General features: G+C 39.0%; 2 protein-coding genes across 2 annotated transcripts in view; both read right to left on the reverse strand.

The window, feature by feature from the left end:
* The window catches only part of capn12 (calpain 12), a 33,010-nt gene extending 30,401 nt beyond the window's left edge, over window positions 1-2,609 (reverse strand). The window contains exons 1-2 of the mRNA XM_051656417.1: window positions 2,336-2,609; window positions 453-522 (exon numbers count right to left, since the gene is read on the reverse strand). Of these exons, the coding sequence (XP_051512377.1) occupies window positions 453-522; window positions 2,336-2,533 (268 nt within the window). The 5' untranslated portion in view covers window positions 2,534-2,609. The remainder of the gene's footprint in view (window positions 1-452; window positions 523-2,335) is intronic.
* A 5,730-nt stretch (window positions 2,610-8,339) lies between these two features.
* On the reverse strand, window positions 8,340-23,593 carry LOC127416813 (B-cell lymphoma/leukemia 11A-like). Its single transcript, XM_051656364.1, has 3 exons — window positions 23,427-23,593; window positions 21,532-21,870; window positions 8,340-11,542 (listed from the first exon to the last, which is right to left on the reverse strand). The coding sequence occupies exons 1-3, from the start codon at window positions 23,476-23,478 to the stop codon at window positions 10,041-10,043; spliced, it is 1,893 nt and encodes a 630-aa protein (XP_051512324.1). The 5' UTR covers window positions 23,479-23,593; the 3' UTR covers window positions 8,340-10,040.
* Window positions 23,594-24,099: the final 506 nt, after the last annotated feature.

Consider the following 24,099-nt stretch of genomic DNA (forward strand, 5'->3'; position numbering starts at 1 on the left):
GTGGAAATGCGGGGCGGGGGAGGGAGGGGTGTGCAGATGATGCCAATCCAACCTCTCGCTTCGCCTCCTGCATTCATTCCTCCCTGCCTCTTACATTTGTCATGTTTTTGATGTGAGTGGCCCAAGGCGGTTCCATGTTGCATCTCTCAGCAGGGAATCTGCAGTAGGTTCTGAGATCAGCTAAGTGTCTTGCGGCTAAAGGGGCAGAATGGGGATAGCACATTAAGCATTATGAGGAAGATCTAGGTAGAAGAAGATGGGAGGAGGGGGGCATCTGCATGATAAGGAGAGGAAGAGTGGGAGTGTTGCCAAAGATGGATATTTCTCTGATAGCGCTCATGCCTTGAGGGTGCTTTCGGGTGATTTGGTTTCTGAGAAGTGCAGTAAGGCGTTATCCCATTATCCTGGCATAAAATATGAACAAGCGTGCACTAACACAGGCGTGGACTCACCCAGCTGGCCCTGGCAGATATCGGTGCTGCCCATGGTGCCCTCAACAAAGACAGCATTGCTTGTGATTTCCTGAAAAAGGGGAGAGGTGGGGAAGGAAGAGGTGGGGACAGTCAGAACTTTCGGTCTGAGTCAAAAAATACTTACAAACAACTTGTAAATCCATGTGATGAGATGATACATGTGTGGGAGAACTCATCACCAGCTTCAGGGTCCATGTACTGTATCTATCTATCTTCAATGCCTCTCAATGCTCTTAGTTTTGTCTTAAAAGTTTACCCAGAAAATGCAATTCTGTCATTGTTTACTCACCCTCATGTTGTTTCAAACCCGTTTCAAATTTCTTTCTTGTGTGGAACACAAAAGGAGATGTTAGACATTATGACAGCCTCAGTCACCATTACTGAATGGAAAAAAGATGCAATGAAAGTGAATGGTGACCAGGGTTGGGGAGTAACGGAATACATGTAACAGGATTATGTATTTAAAATACAAAATATAAGTAACTGTATTCCACTACAGTTACAATTTAAATCATTGGTAATTAGAATACAGTTACATTCAAAAAGTATTTTGATTACTGAAGAGATTACTTTGCATTTTATTGTCAATTGTTTCATTTAATATTTAGTCCTTTCAGATGGAAAACATTTACTTTCTTATGATGTGTTACATTCATACGAGCAGACAGAGAAGTAAGTTTGAAGTAAGTTTGGAGCAGAAGAAATAGAAATAAACCTTGTGTAAATTGTCAGCTTTACACTAAGCTAAAATGCTATTTCTAGCCATTTTACATGCACGTTACCAGGCACGATCATATTTTTTTATCAAGAAAATTCACGTTGGATCATAATTTCTTTTTTTCTAGTCAGACCTTTGATATTAGGGCAAAAATCGTATTCTTGATAATAATTTTTTATTGTTTTCCTGTAAAAATATCTAAAAATCCTTAAAACAAGATCAGTTTGATTGATCTTGTTTTAGAAACAACACTGTATAAGATATTTAGGTTTTTCAGAGAATGTATTTTTGACGTGTATTTTGTCTTACTGTACTGGCAGAGTTTTTATAGTCAAAACAAGTGAAAAAAATCTGCCAGTGCTGAAGAAGTAATCCAAAGTATTTAGAATACGTTACTGACCTTGAGTAATCTAACGGAATATGTTACAAATGACATTTTACAGCATGTATTCTGTAATCTGTAGTGGAATACATTTCAAAAGTAACCCTCCCAACCCTGATGGTGACCGAGGCTGTTAGTTAGCTAACATTTACTTTTGTGTTCCACGGAAGAAAGAAAGTCATATGGGTTTGGAACAACATGAGGGTGAGTAAATGATGACAGCATTTTCATTTTTGGGTGAACTTTTCCTTTTAAAACAACTTCACAGTAACATGTAATGGTGTTAGACACAAGAAAATACTAGGTGGGACAATACTAGGTATTACTAGGACAATACATTTCTTTCATTTGCCTTAACCCAGATGGGCTTGTTTCCCTTCTCAAAAATGTTTGTTTGTTTGTTTGTTTGTTTTTTTGCACCACCCAACTACCTGCATTTTTCCCTTAGGTGCCAAATTCTCTTTAAAGACCCCAGTTTTGTGAAGGGAAGAGACTTTTCAGTCAAGCCAATGGTTAGGCTATACTAACTAGTGATCAATGAAAATTTCTCGTCTGTTTACCGTTACATTTTAATGGAATGTGAGCAGAATTATGACAAATATTGTCAATAAAGACTTTGATGAACTGATACAAGTTATTGTATATCAACATATAAATTAAATGGATAATGCATGGCATATTCATAATCTCAAATATTCCTTATGGGTAAAGGTCCATTAAAACATCAAATGCATTTCTCATAGTAGGATAAGAATGTGTTACCTTCGGTCGCAGCCACTTGACCGCCTTTTTCGGATCAGGATCTACTGGCATACCGAGAGAAGTTTGATTCGCTGCAAAAACTGGGTCTGAGAACAGAACGCCAGATTTGAGACACTTTTCCAGTAGACTGTCATAGTCTTGATCCTTGAACTTCACCGGATTATCAGTGGAACCTCGCTCAGCGTCGCTTCCAGACATCTTGAACAAGTTGAATAGAGAGGATGAGCTGGCGTCAGTGTTGTCACAGGACTTTTCAAAACTCCTGCCTTCCAAAAGTTTCATGTCAGAAAAGTTTTGAGCAGCTCAACCCATCCTGTGCACACCCTCTCATGTATACAGCACCGGGGGGCGTAGAAATCTGGGACGTAGCACATGATGATATCTATATCTTTGAGCTGCTAATAGTTAAAATCACTCTTGTTAAATTAAATAATTTAACTGATGACTGTTATTAGCATATATTAGAGCGCATACGATACTAAAGTAGCTAGTCGTTGGTATTTTAGGACATAGAAGAATCTTAAAATACAGGGTGGTAAATATCTAACGTCCTTTCTTAGTATTTTGTATATTATTATGAATTTATTCACCTTGAAATTTAATTCCAACAAATATCAACTATCTGATATATGAGTCAATAACGTGACTTTTTTTTTTTTATTTATTTTTTTGGAAAAAGAGTAAAAAAAAAAAATAAAAAAATATATAAAATAAAAAAAGCACAGTAAAAGTAGATAATGAAAATTCTGAAATTCTTGAAAAAATAAAAAATAAAGAAAGAAAAATAAATGTTAGCATAAATAGTTTCGAATCTTTTCAAATCTATTGAAACAATTTTGTTTATAATATTATAATATTTGCGAAACAATTGTCCACCAAATCAAAGTAAGGTTTTGTAACTAACGTTTTGTTGTCAATGTGACAAAAAAAAAAAAAAAAAAAAAAAAATATATATATATATATATATATATATATATATATATATATATATATATATATATATATATATATATATAATTTTTATGATGAGGCACATTTTGTTCAGGTCAAATGGAGCCACCTTAAGAAAACTTCTAGACATTCGTGACTCGAAAAGTGAAAAATATTATATGAATAAAATATAAATATTCATTATTTTAAGTTGTGTACACTAACGTGTATTCAATGCGCAAGTAAAGTATTTTAACACTTTTTACTTGTTGCTTCCACCTTTACTCTAAATCTTAAAGTGTGTTTAATAATTATTTATTACTATTGGGGGGAAAAGAAGAGGAAGAAAATCTGTATATTTAGTGGTTTAAGAATCATGTAATCTGTGGTATTTGTTTATTTGTATATATGTTACTGTTATTTGTTGTTAGGTTATTTTTTTCTTATTGTAATTTTTTGTTATATTCTTTATCATGTGTATATTTTTTCTGTTGTATGTGCAATGTGACTTAAAATAATAATAATAATAATAATGTACTGTAATTTGTAATTACTATCAGCAAACATGAGAGTGCAAACGATACCAAGCCAGGACACAGAAGAATCTTAATATACAGGTCTGTGTGAATCTCTAACGCCCTGTTTTTTTTTTTTTTTTAATGAATAAATTTGACGCAAAGGGAAATTCACTTCAACACATCTCAACTATTTGTTTTATGCGTGTGCAATTACACCACTAGATGGCACTGCAATGCAGATGCCTATGAACTCCCGCCACAGTTTCAAAGTTCTCACACTAGAGTTGAGCGTATATTTGAATAGATTTCAAACTAACGTTCTGTCTAACGTTCCGTGGCGTGACATGCGTGTTTTAAAACGGTAGATTCACACTTCGAATTAACGTGAAGTGCGAGGAAAAAATGTATTGTAAAGAAATTAGAACCCATTTTGTATCAAACGGATACCGCATGACCTCTTAAAATTAAGTTACTTTGCGTTTCTTTCATTGGTTGCTAGCGCCTGCCTAAAGACATTCTGACAAGCGCACAAGGACTACATAAACACGCCTAATAATGAGATAGATTTAAACACTTGCGCTCGATTAACTCTGTCATTGATGCACATGTTCTGTAGGCTACACGGTCTTTCAGTTAGAGAGGAAGAGTATTATGTCGTAATGAGAAAGGTCGCTGACCCGCCCAGAACATTATCACACTCCCGGCGCGTCCACGACCCCTACTGCTCTCACGACCCAAACCCAGAGCCTATCTGCTCACAGGCATCAATTAACACCAGTCGGTTCCCAGGCACTGCCGTGGTGCCCGATGTAAGGATGCATTAGAATGGGATGAAAGAGGGTCAAGAGGTCGAGAACAGATAGACAATTACTCTATATCTTGCTATTTATCCATCTCGCCTCAATACATGTTTGACTATCGCTCTTTCTCTCATTATTTACTCTGTTCTTACTCTATTAAACTATCTTTCTATTTACATTTATATGTCTTATTTCCTCAAAGCACGGGGGTTGCATTAGTTTCCTGATACCTAATTTGACCTTATTTGTGTCAGGGCTAGAACTTTTAGTCTTACCACAGTTTAGAAATCAATTGCTATAAATAGCAAATTTTATTGGAGAGTTTACTTTAGCAGGACAGAATGTGCAGAATTGGTACAAACAAACTTTGCTTCACATTATTTTTGGTTTTGTTTACTTGATATTCATTATGGATATTCAGACAGTAAGACAAAAATGTGATGAACCAACATAGTGGTTGCTGTAAACATATAAATTGTTTCGTTATTGAACAGTTAACCCAAAAAATAAGTTATGAAATAATTTTATTAATTACTCAACATGTTATTCCAAAACAATATGCACTTATTTTTGTCTGTGAAACATAAAATTATAAATTTTGAAGAATCTTTATGCAGCTCTTTCCCATACAACTCAGAATATAGTGCACAATATATATGGACTGCTTTTAGCATTTCTTTATAGTGTTTTTAATTTTAAATTTTTTTCTGGAGCTTGACAGCTGTGGACTTCAAAAACTCTCTTTTTGTATTCCATAGAAGAATGAAACAGTTTTGGAATGATATGAGGGAGAGAAAATAATGATAGTATTTTCAGTTTAGGGTGAACTACTTCAAAATAGATCTTAAAACTGATCACAGGGGTGGCATGCATTTATTTTGGTGGAAAAATCCTGGTGGGTTTGGTGGAAATGTTCAAATTGAAATTAAAATATGAAATGCCTAACCACATCCACCACAGCCTGTTCTGGAGTACCAGCCATAACAGGATTATCACCTTGTTTTTGTGGTGAGATGGGTTATGCTTAAACCCATGTCTGTGGCTGCTCCTTCTGTGGCACTGTGGAACTGTCACCTGTTCGTCCAGCATGGACTGTTTTTGGACAGCTGGACTCTCCCACACAGGGCCACTAACACATTGCTGCAACAGGGGTTGATTTTAGGGTTCAGGTTTCTCTCTGTGGTCTTTGCGGAGCAAAGGAGGGACGTTATCACAAGGAGGAGGAGGAGGATGGGATTGGATGCAGGTTTGGGAACAAGGATAAAGAAACACTATAGAGCTTTTCTGTGGTTTTTCCCATTCACACAACCTTCCTTTGCTCTTTCCCTCCCTCATTCCCTCCATCTCACCGATGTGATCACACCAATAATGGTACTGTAGGAAAAAATATGAGGAATTGAGTGGCACCCAGATACACATCTTTAGAAAATGTCATTAAATATAGTTAATTGGCTTTTTACCATAAAGTGAACATTGCAGGCATAACATAAATGTTAGCCGCTGTTAAGCTTGGCTTGCAGTGCGTAGCCCTCAGTCATTTATCCACATAAAGTGCTGTGCATGCACAACCCTCCTCATAATGCAATAATATGCAGCTCTTTAATTACGTGCAGATGTGTATCTGATAGGATCTAGAATCTCAGATCTCTAATTTAAATCTACCAGTCTGTTAATCACCATCAGTTTTACTCCTCACATTATGTTTAGTGATAACTGCTTTTGCTTTATCTCACTTAAACAGGAAGGCGCGCTTAGGAGACAACAGCATGTAGAGCTGTTGGTTAATGCCAGTCTCCCATTAAAGGAATGTTCTGGGTTCAATACAAGTTAAGCTCAATTAACAGCATTTGTGGCATAACCATTTCCACAAAAATAAATTTTGACTCAAAAAAGCAAACATTGTGGCTATAGTAAGGCACTTAAAATAAAAGTGAATGGGGCCCTTACATAAACATAAAAATACACACCATTTCAAAAGTATATGCACAAGGCGTAAACATTATATATGTTAATATAATTTTAGTGAAATAAAAATCCCTTACTAACATTATGCATGCAGTTATATCCAATGTTACAACTTCGTTGGCCTTTACACAGAAAGTTACACAGAAGGTTAGTAATAATTAATGTAACTGCAGTTTTTGCTTTTTTTCAATAAACATGGGGAAATTGCTGTTGATTGAGTTTAATTTGTACATTCCTTGTACAGATGACAACACATGCAGGTTTTTATGTTAGTTTGCCAATTTGGCAGGCATGACCCAAAGACCACATGCATTCTGCCCTTTTTCACCCAGGAAGTAGTGCTTCTTAAGTGGGACATTTACTTCTATCTTTGACGCTTCACCCAGTGGACAGAACATGGACTTAAGTCTTTAGAAATGCCCTGTAGTCTGTGCTCTAACTCAAAAATACTTATCTCAAAGTCCACTTACACCTGCAGGTTTGTGCGGTCAGTTACCTGTTACCACGCCCAGTGTACAGAGAATGCTAAATATGACTGGTCATTGGAGATAAACACCAGCCAGTCTTGGCTCAGCAGGGCGACGTGGATGAGTCAAGGTGTAGAGAGGCGGCCCAAAAGTGACAAAGGGAATTTTTTCATCTGCTAGAGGCCATCTGAACTCACAGAAGCTTGTGTTACATTATGTAATTGGGCCCGTGCAGCCACCAAATGGTGCTGTGTGTTTATGCATGGTTGGGGTGGGTGTACAAGGTTTTTACAGAGGAGGAGTGATACAGGTCCCAAAGTGATCACCTGTAATTCACCATCCTCCGAGGAGAATCAGGAAAAATTTTGCTGAACTACAGAATTATAAATGACATTGTAGCCCCCTCCCCTCTCCACCACTCACTATCTTTCTCCCATTCTCTGAAACAGCGATAATTGGAGATGGGGTGAGAGCTACATATGGTCCCTACCTACCCCAGCCCTGGCTGAAAGCTCATTAAAAAGGTTGGTTGTTAATGAGCTATAGGGATCATAGAGCATCCCACTCATTAAAGGGGCCAGAGATACTGGTGTGGAGGTTTTGTCCCATTACAAAGGAAAAAGCTGTTAAGATGACTCTTCATCCATTGTGAAAATTCCCAATATTCCCCACAGAGGTCACTGACAAACCAAGCAACTTCCTTTTGGTCAACACTGTGAATTTGCTTATCAAAGTTCACAAAACTTGAACCCCACGCAAAGTTCACATTGGGAAATTTCTTAATCACCAGAAGTCTATCATGCAAACTTCCTGATCATGCAGATTCCCATAGAGATTACTGCATTTTGTCTGCAGAATTTCGCTGTGCCTTTGACACCCCCAATTCAGAAGCCTCTACTAAAAAACTAAATAGTTACTGTAGATCATTTGTTAAATTAGGAAGACACCCAAAATGTGTAGTATTAGGGACCAGGTTTGGAAAACTCTGCTATATCCAACAGATACATAATCCTTCACACTTCTTTGACACATAAAATAATAGACAATCTTATGCTTTCAAGCTAAACTTGTTCCTTGATTGGACACACCAATCTGAATAACCTAGTGGGTTAGTCAGATATGACTGTACAACAAATGTACAACTAACGGATTATGACTCCGATGGCAGAACAGGATTTTACAACAATAACCCAGAGAGGAGAGTGGTTCTTCTGTGTAAATACTGGTGAATTCATGAGAGCTCCTGAGACATGTAGCGGCAGGTTCTACTTAACCATTCTTGTGGTCTTACTAGTTCTCACAAACTCTCTCACACACGCACACCTTTGGACTTTGCCTCAGTCTTTTAATTATAATCCAAATAGGCATAGAAATAGCAAATTATATAAGTTTACAAGACAGCAAAGTTGTGGGCTACACAGAGAATCACATAAGACATTGTTTTAATTAACAGAAATTATAACAATATACATTATATGAGTCACATAGGAAAAAAGAGCTTTGTGTTCACAATTCACTTCTACCTGAAGAGATGGACACTACTGCATGTCCAACTATTTTTCACATTTGTCAATACAAAATTTCTATTGTTTTTGACATTTGATTACTTAATCTACCATTTTTATTTTATTTTATACACAAAAAGAGACTGTAATAGTTCCCTGCCAGAGTACAGACAACAATAACCATAAAAACCTGTAACAAAGCAATTTTCCCTGTATATATTTATCGTATATCTGGTCTCTCTCTCTCTCTCTCTCGCTCACACGCACGCATGCTCTCTTTGTGGGTCCACTTCTCAACAGGTCAGTGCTGTAGTTTCCCACCCAGTCTTTCATGAGAAGAAACTTTTCATTTGCACAACCATGAAACATACAGTGGCATTAAGAAACAGGCAAAAAAAAAAAAAAAACTAAAAAAAAAACTTTTCATATAATTTGTATGTGCTTGGGCAGTATGACAAATGTATGTAAACAGACTAAACAGGCTTACAATATACAACAAAATAAAACTTTCATAAAAAGATGCTTTAAAAAAAATTTTTTTTTGCAAAGAGTGGCTATAGTACCAATATGTGATAATCTGTGGAATGTATGTAGCAAAATATCTGTATAAACGTGCGTGCGTGTAATTATATATATAACAATCTAGACTTCCTGCTGAACTAATGGGCAAACAAAATGCTATTTTATGACAGTGAACATATATCGCCACAGACACATTCAATCTTGTATAATAAACTGTAACGAAAAGCGCACAAAATGAATAACAAAACCTTGTCGGAGAGAGCTGGGAAAACAAGTTTCTCTATATTGAAACAACAGCACACATCTGTATTTCAGTGACTATTGTCATTTGTGCAAGACGTACTGTACACCTGATACAGACCTACCACATGCCACCCACCCCATTTGCCAGTATGAATTTGTCATACACCAATATTAATAAAATGTGAACCTTTAAGGCTCTGCGGTAGAGTGCCACAACAGTAAACACAAAGTGTCCACTTCAGTAATTGTATTTTAGAATTCAATAGAAAATCATATAAACAGATCACCTGCAGGTAATTGCCACTCAGTCTTGGTAATATTCCTACAAGATTGTCTTTTAGAACCCAGCAAAATGCTCAAATTACCTAGCAACATCTCCATATTGGCTACTCTTGACCTGTTCTACTAGCTGCAATAAAGTTCTGGGTTCCTACTGTAGGAGGAAGTGCTGATTGGAGTCTTGACAACAGTGACTGGGCTTCACTCATGTTCTCTAGTTCAGAAATCCTCAAATATTTCATATCAGGATATAACAAAGTCATATTTATAGGCACTTACATGTACTGATATGAATCTAACATGTCTTGGTCAGTATTAGCTATGTGCCCTAGAGCTTGGCTGCTAAGTACCACGGTAAAGGCAGGTGAGGTCTTCAATGCTGTTCTCAGAATGCACATACTGAGCCGTGGGCTGAACATCTTCACGCTTGGTGGTTTTGGTCATGATCAGAGTGTCGTGCAGAAGTGTTGCTATTTTTATACTGTGGTTTGACCCAGCATTGCAGTACCGCCTGTTTCTTCAGAGGTAGGTAGCTCATCGAGATCACCACTGACCCTACTCTCAGAGTCCTTCTCTTGCAGCTTCTCTGATATGTCCACATTGGATTCTGTGAGGATTGTGATTGGAATCGCAGATTGATCACTGATGGAGTCATCCTCCATTCTGACTGTGTAATCAGCGATTTGGCTGTAGGCCCCAGCACTAGCGTGGGTGAGTCCATGGACCTTCTTCAGGTGTTTCTCCAGTGTCGCATAAACAGTAAAGGGGACGGAACACAACTGGCACCGAAAGGCAGCACGTGTCCCACGTGCACCATGCGTCTTCATGTGCCGTGTTAGCTTACTGCTCTGCGCGCAAGCATAGCTGCAAAGGCCACAGCGGTATGGCCTCTCGCCTGTGTGGCTGCGTCGGTGCACTGTCAGGTTGCTGCTGTTACGGAAACACTTTCCACAAAATTCACAGGCCTCTTCTTTCTTCTTTTTAACCCCTCCACTGGTGACATGCCTCCTTTCATTCTCCCGTTGCCAGTCCTGGATCATTCCCACAGCCTCCACCTCTCTTTCATTTTCCCACTCGCCTTGAGGACGATCTTCTCGCTCTGGACGCTTTGGTGTGCAGTTGCCGCTGGCGATCCCACTTTCCCCACTTCCACCTGTATCGCCGCTCTCCAGAGAGCCCTCCGAGGGGCTGCCATAGGGAGATGGCTGCTGAGGTTCAACGTGACCTTCTTCATCTGCATCTCTCTGAGGCTGGCAGTACCGTAGCAGATTACGATCTGGAACCCTGGACTGTGAGGACATCAAGATCAGGCTGCTACCTCCTGGGTGCTTTTCTGCATCCATGCCAGCTACTTGATCCCCTGCACCACTGGAAATATTATTATCTCCCTGTCCAGAAAGCTTTCTGTCCTCATCTGTACTGGCAGGAGTGGGATCAGACATTTCCTGTCCAGCAGAGCGGTGGTGGCTCCTCATGTGACGTGCTAGTTCCCCGCTCTGGGCAAAAGTGAGCTGGCAAACGCCACAATGGTAGGGCCTATCACAAGCGTGAGTCCGACGGTGGGCAGACAGGCTGCGCAGAGACTGGAAGCAATGGCTGCACACCTCACAGGAGAAGACTGAGTGGCGTGGTGGAGTGGAGTGTGGAAAAGGTGAAGCAGCCGGTGGAGAGGGAGATGGAGAGGGTACCACTCCTCCATTACCGCAGCTGACCTCTGCCAGGTGCTGCAAACACATGGAAAAGTTGTGAGGCTTGTGAGGGCGGGCTGACCGCTGAGAGGACGGTTGGAATGCAGAGGCCAGTGCAGCACCCAGGTGACGTGGATCCATCATGGCTGCTGGTTTTGACATCTGTGCGTAACTGTTGTCCTCCACTTGGTAGATGTTGAGACAATGTGTGTTCTGAGCATGCTGGAGGAGAGCCCATGCATTAGAGAATACACACTGACACAGCTGGCACGTGAAAATAGATGGCTCCTCTGTATTGGAGAGAAACAAAGAGCGAGAAAACCAGTTTATCATACTGTGGTTTGTTCATGTACCTCAAAACACAAACAAATGACATTTTTAGAATGGCAGTACATTCTGGAGGGGCTTCCAAACAGGTATGACTAGCAAATAGTCCATAACAAGACATAAATGCAAATGGCATAGGTAAACGAATGTACATCGCTGGCCAGCCCTTTGGCTAGGTTCTAGTGACATTTCTAGTGATTGTGAAAGCTTTAACCTATGTTGAACAAAACAAGGCCCAGATGCTTAAAAAACAAAACAAAAAACACACAGGATATTGGAAACACTAATATTGATTGCATATTGACAGTACCTAGAATATTAAAATCCACAAAAAGAGGTAAAGCCTTTTTCCCATTTGGCCTAAACTCTAGAATAGCTTTCTTGGCCTTGTTTTGGACTCAGAAACACTATTGCAGTTCAAGACTAATGACTCATCTCTTTAGCCAGGCATAAACCTAAAATTTCCTCACCTGGAAGTTATGCTGCATTAGTCAGGTCTGCCAGAATCACAACAAATTCTCAGGATTTCTAACTCTGCTTTTATAATAAAATAAATATCACCTACGGCTTCAACGTGAACATTATTTAATTTGCTTCACTATCTCAATCAGGGAAGCAAGAAACTATCAGCTCTGGCTTCGGGTCCAGATTCGTATATCAATCCCATTGCATATGTATTGAGTGACGACTGCCAACTGCAGCCTGTGCCAACCAGACAGCAAGACATTGGTCTTTTAGGATGGACTTCACAGGCAGTAAACTACTGCCAACTACGCCAGACATCAATGGACACTTCACTGACCACTGCCTGCATGTCTTCCAGTCTCTTAAAATGGACATCCTAAATACCTTGATTATCATTACAATAATTATCCTTTTAAACTGGCCTTAATTTGAATTTAATCCATTCAATAAACACAGTATCACCAGCATTATATTGCTATACAGTAGGCTATATGTACATTTACTGTAATGCCAGTGGAGGATGGGCTCCCTGCCGTGTCTAGTTCCTCTCAAGGTTATTCTCTCCACTAACTAAACTTGTTATAGAATTTTGTCCTTGCCACAGTCGCCTTTGACATGCTTACTGGGGGCTTAAATACAAAGGTATGATTTTCTGTAAAGCTGATAGGAAACGATGCATTGTAAAAAGCACTATACAAATAAAAATTAATATATATTAATTATATATATATATATATATATATATATATATATATATATATATATATATAGACTGTAAATGTCTATCACCATGAAGAAATTCAAATGAAACAGGCGGCAGAAAGAAAAGGCTGCAGACGAGGGAGCTCGATCATTTACAGAAAACAGTGCAGAACAGATAAGACCACAAATTGTTATTTGTTTATTTATTTATTATTATTATTTAACCTTTAACCAGAAAAAAAAAATTGATTTAAAATCTCTTTTTCAAGTGTCCTAGCCTAGACAGGCTGCAGCTCAATGGTTACACAACACACCATATACACACAGCGATATACACAGAATAAGTATATGCATGTACATAAAGAATTAACTACAGACACAACAGAATCACAGACTTCAAAAACTAGAGAACATGAGACATCTTAATATTTAAGTCAGTTTTCACAGGTCAAACAGGGGCAATAATGGTCAGTCACAACATTTGCAGTAAAATATATGTGAAAGAATAAAATACTAGCATACATACGGCATATTGTGCCATCTATACTGTATTATGCCTTTGCAAACAAATATTATGTGACACCGTATGCTGTATGAAACTATAAATGTGCAATACAATTGTCACAGGACCTCACATAACACCAGGGAGATCATCTCAGAAATTACACACTTAGTTTGCATTTCTAGTTAAATTGTGAGTAAAATGTCTTAAAATGTTAGCAGACCAATAAAATAATTACAGAAAGTGATTTTGCTGTATAATGCACATTTTCACAGATGAAGTAGGTCATCTGGATATTCCATGCATTTGAAAAATTGTAATTTTACTCAAATCAAAACAGAAATAAAAAAATATTAAGCTTAAAGAATAAAAGGACTATTCTTTACAACATTGTGACATTGTCATGACTAAGCGATTTCCTCCCAAATTCTCATTACCGTGATGCTGCTGAATGTTTTACTTGTAGTTTATTTTCGTAATTCCTATTATTCTTTTTTTTCACCCAATTTGGAATACCCAATTCCCAATGTGCTTTTAAGTCAATGTGCGTAGTGATTCGCCTCAATCTGGGTGGCGGAGGATGAATCCCAGTTGCCTCCACGTCTGAGACCATCAACCCGTGCATCTTATCATGTGGCTTGTTGAGCGCGTTGCCACGGAGACATAGTGCGTGTGGAGGCTTCACGCCATCCACCGCGGCATCCGCGCTCAACTCACCACGCGCCCCTCCGAAAACTAACCACATTATAGCAACCACGAGGAGGTTACCCCATGCGTCTCTACCCTCCCTAGCAACCGGGCCAATTTGGTTGCTTAGGAGATCTGGCTGGAGTCACTCAGCACGACCTGGGATTCGAACTAGCGAACTCCAGGGGTGGTAGCCAGCGTCTTTTACCACTGAGCTACCCAGGCCCCCCCCAATTCCTATTATTCTTAATCCTGATTCTCATTAGTTTCTTATTACTTTAAAACAGTATTTTTATTACTTTATTACTTTATTTATTATGAATGAGTTTATTTGTTAAAACCAGAATTTAACAATGTGCTTAATTGTCATGAAAATTGCATGATTCAATGCAAGAAATCCTAAAATAGGCTTCATACTCTTAATCTTAAAAAAAGGCAAACATATAAAAGTACCTCTAAATATTAAATTGTTATTTTCCAACACAATACATTTCCATGTATTTTTTTCTCAAATATTGCTTATATTTTTTTTTAAATGTTATAGCTTGTAGAAATCATGAAAATGGAACATTGAAAAGATAGGAGCTTTTCCCTCGAGTTCAGTTGCCTTCTCAAAAAATGCTGCCTTTTTATATTTTTAAATACATTTTGTGAGTTATGCCCTCTTTGCCCCGGATGCCCTGACCATTCATTGCTCCTCTCCCAGCCCCTTCATTTCTTTTTTTTTTTCTCTCCTCGGGTGAATTGCGACCTAAACATGTTTTTGCAGGATTCACCCAAATACTGTTGAAATAGTATAACAGCAAGCTATTCTGAACATAGCCCATGTCACCAAAACTCATGACACATGACCTACAGCATTACCTCAGGAGAACCCAACGTTTTCCTCATTTGTCTAATTTTTCAGACAAATCTTAGAAAAACTGCATATCACAAAATTTAACAATGAAAACTCTGCAGGTGTTTTAGTAATGAGCTGGTAATAGCCATCTCTTGCACACCAGTTGGGTCAGAACTGAGAAGAGAGTCTTGTATGATTAAAGGTGTGTGCTCACAGGAGAGTCAGACGACTGCAGAGAGATGGATTGAGACGGAAGCAAATGAGCATGGATGGGTTCCTTTAGCAGGTATTTTTAAACGTGGTTAGCTTTGTCTCTATTTGGGAGAGCGCTCACCAATTAAGCTGCAAATTGCTAATTAGCGGAACGGGGCAAACGAAGGTTTTATGCAAATGAGACCTGAAACCGAGAGATGAAAATTAATTTCATTTTCTTTTCCATTCTCTTTCAAAGGGTTCAAAGCAGAACGGTATAAGCCTCTTTTACGTCTCCTCAAGTCAAAATCCTTCTGCATTTTATTGGGAGGGGGCGAAGAGAGAAGATTAAAGAGCTTCTCCTATTCTCTTCTCTCTTACCATGTGCCCAGAGAAGAACAAAACTACAAGGGAAGAGGCAGATCTGCCTGGTGGTTAAATGGGGATGAAAAGGAGAAAGTTGGAAGAAATGTGTTTAATTTGAAAACAAAAAAGAAATAGCCAAACAGGTCATGAAAAACAACAGAAAAATCATCACCCCTGTGACTGCACCTTTGCCCCATCTAAACAACACCCCTTCTGCCTCCAAATCTCTCCCTTGGGTGGAGAGTTGAAGGAGGGGTGGAGGGGGCTTTTGTCTCGGGGTCTTGGAGTGAAACACAATACCCAGCCTGTCTCTCTCTTCCCTCTCCCTTTCTTCCTATACCTCACTCTTTTTGTAAGGATTCCCATTTGGCCCAGGGTAGCAATTGCATATTAAGCAGAAGCAATAACCGCTAATTAAAAATGCAGATTGGCTGCCAGCGCTAACGAGCAGCAGGCAGAATCTTCTCTCTCTAGAGAACAGAGCAAGAGAGAAAGTGTGAAAAAAAAGAATAAAGGAACAGTTGAAATGAAGAGCAAAGAAAAGCTGGAGGAAATAAGAATAACACTAGCTCTTGATACACTGTCTAAACCAATTCAACAATCCACTGCAACCTCTCTGCGCGCACACATACACGGCTGTGGGATAACCGAATTCATAGAATGAATCAAAATGAAAGTACAAAAAAAAAAAAAAAAAAAAAGACAAACGTATAAAACGCCCTGTCCGTCATCCACCCATTTTTCACTAACATTCATCCCTTTATACACCCGTCCAAAAATTGCCAGATCTACCCGAATCTTTTTTTATGTGGTTTGACATGTGCAAATTAGACTATTTTTTGTAATTGTTATATTTATATAATATTTAAAAACCAATAAAAATACAATGTATGTTGGAGAGAAATTATCTACTTTTAACAAACGGATCCTTTTCACATTTACAGGTTTGGAATGCAGAAGTAAACCACAGTGGGGCAAATTTGTATGTATGAGATCACAGCAAATATTATGTTCATGTTCCCAGTTGTTCCAACAATAAAAGAAAAAAGGAAAAAAAAAAAAAAAAAAGTTCCCATGACTTTCCAAGAGAGGAAAAAAAAATGAAGAGTGGTGGATTACGGCAGTCAGATGAGAGAAAGATGCCAAATTTACTGCCATACTATCATTACCTGTCAGCCACTCACTGTTTGAAACTCCATTGCAGAAGTGTTAACTATTTATTTTAAGTAATGCCAAGGTAAAATAATTGTATAAATTTACAGTAAAAAAACAATTTTAATTAATTTTTTGCAAACTTCTTGCTGCTAAATAAGGCAGAAACATGTCATCACAATCTGTGAAAACATTCAGTTTCTACCATATCAAACTGACACCTCAGATAAAGGGGTCAAGAACTTACAGTACTGTGCAAACGTTTTAGGCACATGAGTAAAATCTTGCATAGGGAGAAAATAATGCCATAAATAGTTTTCATTTATCAATTAATATCATACAAAGTCCAGTAAACATAAAGCTAAATCAATATTTGGTGTGGCCACCATTGCCTTCAAAACAACACCAATTCTCCTAGGTACACCTGGACACAGTTTTTCTTGGTTGTTGGCAATAGGATGTTCCAAGCTTCTTAGAGACTTGCCACAGTTCTTCTATCAATTTAGGCTGTCTCAATTGCTTCCGTCTCTTTGTGTAATCCCAGACTGACTCAGTGATGTCGAGATACTGTGGGGGCAATACCATCTGTTGTAGGGCTCCATGTTCTTCCATTTGCAAAGGGAATGTTGAAATCTAAAATTGATATTTCCTACTCGCACTAAAAGCAGAATATATAAAATTACTGTTTGAAGACAAATGTTTTTTGTGAAAAATATATAGCGCCTTTACAACCAGTACAGCACTAACGCATTCAACAGAGTGAATTTACAGGTGAAAAAGTGTGGCAACAGAAATGAAGGTAGCCTAACTACAGGTAACACAAAAGCCGCACAGTACTGTATTCACACTTAAAAAAAAAAAAAAAAAAAAAAAAAAAGGATTTGTTGGCTGACAACCATAACATAATTCTATACTCAGAAAATGTACATATTTTTTAACATTTTTAGCTTTATGTAATTTTCATTAACGTGTACATCAATTTTAAGGTGAACTTAAAGAGTTACATAGAGTAAATAGTAGTTCCTTGAACTTCTTTAGCTTACAAATCCAGAAAATTAAGATTTTAAGTAATACTAACTCAAGTACAGAACTGAGGTTGAGGGGAATAGCCACCCTTGCACTTGAATAATTTAAGCATGTTTTTTTTTGGTCAAAAGGAACTTGTGTGGGCATTTAATTAGTTGTTATTAAGAATAAGAGATTTTAGGTATTTTTTGTATTACTGATGTTTTACTGTAAATAGCAGTTTCGTGTAAAGTCATCATTTGGGTGATTAGTTTTCCATAAGTTGTCAACTTGGATCCTGTTCAATCCATGTAATATTTCCTTGCACATGTAAATATGCATAGTTGAAGTGCAGCTTCATGTGCACTTCTTTGTGGAATCATGTTTAATGCCTAACCTCCGTTATTATTTTCTTTAGAGCCAAGTAAATTAAGTAGAAACTTTTATATAAATGTTAAACAACTTGCTATCAGTTGCTAAAAATGTATGTCACGCAAATACAATTTAAGTAGTTGAATAAACCGATACTTTTATGTAGATCTCATGAAGGTTTTTTAGTTGTGCTGACATAAAATGACCAGAAGTTCAATTTACTTAAAGTGTGATGCAAAACGCTATGTATATATTTTAAGTAAATTCAACACACAATTTTTTTTCAGTGCATTTCATATCCAAGCCTCCAAAATATTACAATACATTTGGTACTTATGACATTGGCATTATCTGGTTTTCATTTTTTCTATGATAAATGAGCTTGACAATTTTTAATGCGGCTACCTACACTATACAGTAGACCTACAAATAAAAATAAATAAAAAGCATAATAATTAGGGATTCTAAAATATATTTGCAATGGGAGTGGCATATCTTTGAATTTTGGTATTGGGCTGTCTCTCTCATATGAAGGGTAAATTAAGATGAGACAAATGAAGTCTTTGAGCAGTTCCTTATCAGGCCCAATCTCTCTCCTGTCTCTGAAGCCTCAGAATCTTTACTTCAATAACAAAGATTGCTGACAGTGAGGAAGTCACACATTAGTATAGTTTGCACTCTCTCATCCAAACACCTTTATCAACAACATACACCTTAACACACTAAAAAAAAAAAAAAAAAAGTGGACGTTAGGAAGCGGAGCACGAGGAGGAAGGAACTGCAAACGTGTATGTATAAGCAAGCAAGTGTGTTTCATTGATAATGATCAATAACCATCTGGTTGCCAGAAAAGTTTGTAATAATAAACTAATAAATGTTTTGGTCACATATGCACAGTAACAGCAGTGTGAGAGAACCTGCCTGTATAGGGAAGCAGTTCAAGTCACGGTTCAATAGAAAGACACTGAGAAACACCAACACCTGCACAGGCCAATGATTCCCTTTAGGGTCAACTACTTTTATTAAAAAAAAAAAACAAAAAAAAAAACAAAACAAAAAAAAAACAGTGAAGTAGCTTTGAGAAATACAATCACACACACACACACACACACACACACACCCACACACACACCAACATCCTGTTCAACAGTCAAAAGTGTACAATGTTTCAATGAGCACATATTTTTAAAATTCATGAAATTCTTCTTTGCAGTGCTTTAACAGGCTGAAGGTTGATACTCTTGGTCAACAAGGGAAAACATCATCACAGGTTCGGAGGTCATATTACGACCGTGTTTTTGCACACACAACGGGTTTTAGCATAAACATGCGCTAGACGGCCGTCTTTGAATGTTATGCCTAGTCTCAATGTTTTTTCAGCATCTAGCACAGGGGTGCCATATTTTAAAGTTAAAAAGAACTTCAACCTTTAAAAACGCATTAGAGACACCTGTGTTCTTTAACGTTCGTTGTGCTCCTGGCTTTTCTAACTCTTGAATTCAGTCTTATCTTCAGTAACTAGGAATGCCATAAAACACTGATACATCAATAATTGATCGGCACATTTTTACATTTAAATTAGAAGCCTAATTCATTGTCAGTTGGCCTTCTATTTAATGTAGTCTAGCGTAATATATTTGGGAGACCACAAGGGGGTGATATAACATTTACTATTCTTAATACTGAAGGACACGTTGATGCAGTGCAGGTGGCAGTCCAAAGTTGTGAATCTAGTCACATACACTCAAAAGTTACAAAGGGTTTTGTACTTCTTCCAGAATTAAAGTGACGTTGAGGAGTTTGCAGGTTAGTGTATGAAACTGGTGTAACTAAGCAAACTGAATGATTAGAAATGGCAATGTTCATTATGCAATTTCTCTTTATGTAGCTTTAAATAGGTTTCATTCAAGCTGTCAAACCACAAAAAGACATACTTATAACTGAAAATATATTGTGTAGTAGGCTATATGAAAGATACATATACACATATCATTCAAAGATTGCTAAGGTAAATCATTTATGTCCTTTGATAATGATTTGGGTCGAATTTATTGGAAAACTATGCGAGTTGCATTCTGTGGCGTTGCAGAATTTTGAGCAGTCTCCAGAGTTCTCATTTTAAAACGTGCCATGTCATCCACCAGACGTGCCCAATGTGCGACCCCCTTTAAGATCCTGTTTACACCTGGTATTAAGATGCGTCTCGGGTGATCCGATCACACATGGTCTGGTGAGAAACATCACTGTTAACACCTGGCCACTTAAATGAGTCTCCTGTGTCCATTTGTGATCGGATTTGGAGGGGAGGGACTCCGTTTCATGATGACATACTTCAATCACTATGTCAGTGTGTTCTTGCATGGTAGTAAACTGCAAAGTCAGAAAAGACAAAGAAAATGCAGACAAAAATGGCATGCCATTTCTCCCAGATGTGGCTGAAATTGAATCCAAGCACAAACACAACATTTCAAGCAGAACTGTCCGTTATTTTAGTGGATTACCTGTATTAACGTGAGCTGCAGATGTTCGTGCTTCTCATAAGGGTTCCTGCATGCTGATATTAGACACACTGAAGAAGATCCGTGAAGTTCTCATGCTTGTGTATATATCTGCTTTTTGAATTTTTCTGATCGGACATTTATTTCCTTTCAAACCGCTCATAACCGGCAAAGTTTATACTCTTGTTTTAGCGCAGCAGTTGATTGACAGGCGAGGGGTGGTGCTTTGCTGCTGCCGGGACGCATACAGGACAGATTAGCATTTACACATCAACTGTGATGCTGTTACATGCATTTTTGACCACATACATATGTGGTTTTTTGATCCGATCACAAAACGTTTTAGACCCCATTTAGACCTGTACTTAGCGTTGACCACATGTGATCGGATCACCAAAAACACATCTTAATACCAGGTGGAAACAGGGTCTAAGTTACTCCACAGCTCACACTGTACCAAAGTTGTGTTGAGAAATATGTATGAAAAGACAAAAACTATTTTGCAACAATAAGCCTTATTCATTTCTAAAAATGTACTAATTACGCTTAGGATCGATGCCTTTCACACGCATTGACCCAAAGCCTATTAGTAACCATAGCAAATTCAGTTAGAATCTCATTCACTTGTCAGATCTCCACTCAGGATGGGACCTTGCTGTAATACAGCCTCAGGACTTTACATTGAAGAGTGTTGGAGAGATGATGGGAGAGATGCAATTCACAGAGGACTCTGGGAATAACACACCATGTCAGCACCTGCTATGACTGACGATGTGTTGGAATAATGAGAGGCTTGAGGAGTGTGTGTTTGTGCATGTGTGTGTGCGAGAGAGAGAGCGCTCTGGGAGTTGTGCAGTTGGGTGGCCTGACAGTGCTGTTTACCTGGCCACTTCACCTGAGAGACAGAGCTAAGGAGATGCTCAGGTGTGCTCAGTTGCATTTTCCTCATCCCCCAGGGTGCGTGTATAAGTGTACGTTTGTCCGCATGTGTAGCAGAACTGCCTATCCCTTCCACACAATTAGGCCCGGCTTCTCTAACTCACCAAGGCTTTAGTGCCACAGCAACGGCGGCCTAATGAGCCGGACTGGGGACAGGGGCGTTAAATGAAGGGGCAGTTTTACACGCACACATACACAAAAAAATGACACTAATTAGCACCTAGAACTCACCAGATCTGTTAGCCTCCACCCTCACACCTGGCTCTTCCTTCCATCTCCTGTCCGTCATCCGTCGGAGCTCCACATAACCCACCTCCACCTGCGTTTCCTGGCCGCATTGGAGCGTTCTATTGGCTGGAGAGGGAGGGGTGTGGCCCTCAGGCCAGGCCCTGGCACTGCCACATCCGCCCTGTTTGTGCTGGATGAAGGTGAGTATGTGGGCCAGCGGGAACGCGTGACCACACTGGCCACAGGTCAACAGGTCACGACCACCAACCTCAGGCTGAGGCATTTGCTCAGGTGATGGTGAGGAGGTGGGAACAACTGTAGAATCCGGAGCATTCACAGAATCTGTGGAAGGAACATAATAAAAAGGAAAATCAACATATAAAGCTTTGACAATCAAGTGAACAACATCCTGTACAAAAACACATCTTCGTCAGTCTTGAAATGACCCAACTAAGTGGCTTTGAAACAGCCCCGTTTCTCTTCTAATGTGCTACTTTCAGTTCTCTGCATTCGTCTGTAAACTGTCACCATCAGCAAGGCTCTGTCTGGTCAGCAGACACTGACCACTTCCTGTGTCTCTGCCACGGAGGCCTGCTTTGCACAGGAAGCAGGGCGATGCAGCTCCGATGCACTTCGCCCATTAGAACGCAGCAATACATCAGGCACTTTGCACTGTATTTGTCCTACCGTGCTCGCATGTCTGCTGATCTACAAAAGGTGTCTTTCACACAAGCCATAACCGCTGTGCATTTGAGCAATGCAAATCTAGACAGGTCAAAGCTGAGCCAAACACGATTCTGTTGCACAAATAATTTGGCTCGCTGTGTGTCCAGTAAAAAAAAAAAAATTAAAAAAAAAGTCTACTGTAAGTGGGCAAATAAATAAAACTTTCAAAAATAAATAAAATAAAAATTCTGTGCCTGAATTGAAAGTCACATATTTTCCACCCGGAGTGCATCAAAGAGAGGAACTTGCCCTTTGGCCTGTTCACACACACTCACAGAGCCTGGACTGGATCCACCTGCCCGAGCTAGGTTGTCCATGCCGCTGCAGGTACAGACAGTCCCGGGGAGGGGAGGATTTCACCGGTGGTTACTCAGAAATGTCACCTTTCCTGTTTCAACAGCTCGGGCTGTTTGCGCAGACACGCAAAAGGCGCGGCTGCGCTCTCTCTCTCTCACTCACACACACTTGTGGTCAGGTGAGGCACGCACGGCTGACCCCAGTTAAGATAATTCGGAACAAAATTATACCGTCAAATTCAAACGATCAAAACAACATTTCAGTTTAAATGTCCTCACAGTGGTGGTACACACGGACGTTTCACGTAATGTTGACCACATTAATCAATCAAGCAATCAATAAAATACATTTAAAATATTGAGACGCAACGTCGTCAGCAGGTAGAACTAGACCGTTTCGGGCCACGCGAGGGGAAAAGTTCGCGTAAAAATATGAAAACCTTGTGGATAACCTAATAACCTGCCGCTAAACTTAAAAAAAAGTGACGAATCACACACACACAAAATATCGAGAAGATGCAATAAGGAAGTGCAATGTTGTTGCTCCAACTCGGTTAGACTGTCTAAGGAAACGTACAGTTCTGTTTTTGAACATATATGTGTTAGACTAACGGACTACTGTCAGACCACAGAAACTCGTTAGCAACATGAACAAATAAAAACATGAGTATAGGTTAAAATTCTAACTTCAATGTCAAGTTCTGCGCTCGCGCTGGAGCACGTGAATTTATTACACTAATTAAGCGCAATTGGTTATTGATTACTCACACTTTCAAAAAAAGATTCTTCCATATTCAGCGTTTATGAATTTTCATTTTGTTGTTGAAACGTGCATAAAGTTTGCTTTTTCTTTCTTTCTTTTTAAATACAACATACCTTGCATTGCACTCAGGTGTTGCGGTCTACTGCCGAGTTTGCGCCTGGACATCGTGAGTGATGATCCCCTGAAACTAAACTGAAACTATAAATCTCATAGAACAGCAGTATGTGTGACTAGACTGTCGTCAATGCTGTACCCGTGTGTTCAAGTTCACAGTCTGCTGGCCCTACTGAAGGAGAAGGAGGAGGGCATGAGCAACGCCTCCAGCCCTTCAGCCCGGCCCACATCATCCTCCTCATCCTCAGCGTCTTCTACATTCTCTCTTCTCATTGACCTCATTAAAGAACCGTGCTGTGCTTAGACAACGGCATCAGTGCCACTCCAAATTATCCCAACTCTTTTCTCCTCGTTATCTCTCTGCCGTATTTGAGGAATTATGTAAATAGTCGCTTTGATGGCGCGCAGCTGCTGCTTTGACACCAGTAAAATGTGCTGGTTGAGGATGTGGGTAAAGAGGAAGTGGCTTTATCGAGGTCGACTGAGACAGGTGTTTGGCTGTCCGGCTTATTTCGAAACCCAAAGTAACTGTCGTTTCGCTTTCAGGCATGTTCTCCTCTAATGTGAATGGCAGTGGCTAATTCAAACAGGGACTGTTGCGATTCCTGATCTATACAGTGGTTAAATTCCCATCCAATTTAACTGCAATTTGCGTTTAATCAAGTATTTCTA

Source organism: Myxocyprinus asiaticus, chromosome 26 (assembly GCF_019703515.2).
Source record: "Myxocyprinus asiaticus isolate MX2 ecotype Aquarium Trade chromosome 26, UBuf_Myxa_2, whole genome shotgun sequence".
Classification (NCBI taxonomy): Eukaryota; Metazoa; Chordata; class Actinopteri; order Cypriniformes; family Catostomidae; genus Myxocyprinus; species Myxocyprinus asiaticus.

Bases quoted from the DNA above. Each gene is read 5' to 3' on its own strand.
- LOC127416813 (XM_051656364.1), bottom strand. From the start codon at position 23,478: ATGTCCAGGCGCAAACTCGGCAGTAGACCGCAACACCTGAGTGCAATG. The intron at 21,871-23,426 runs GTATGTTGTATT...TTCCTTCCACAG, and splicing joins ACACCTGAGTGCAATGCAAG to ATTCTGTGAATGCTCCGGAT. The intron at 11,543-21,531 runs GTGAGTTCTAGG...TCTCCAATACAG, and splicing joins GGTGGAGGCTAACAGATCTG to AGGAGCCATCTATTTTCACG.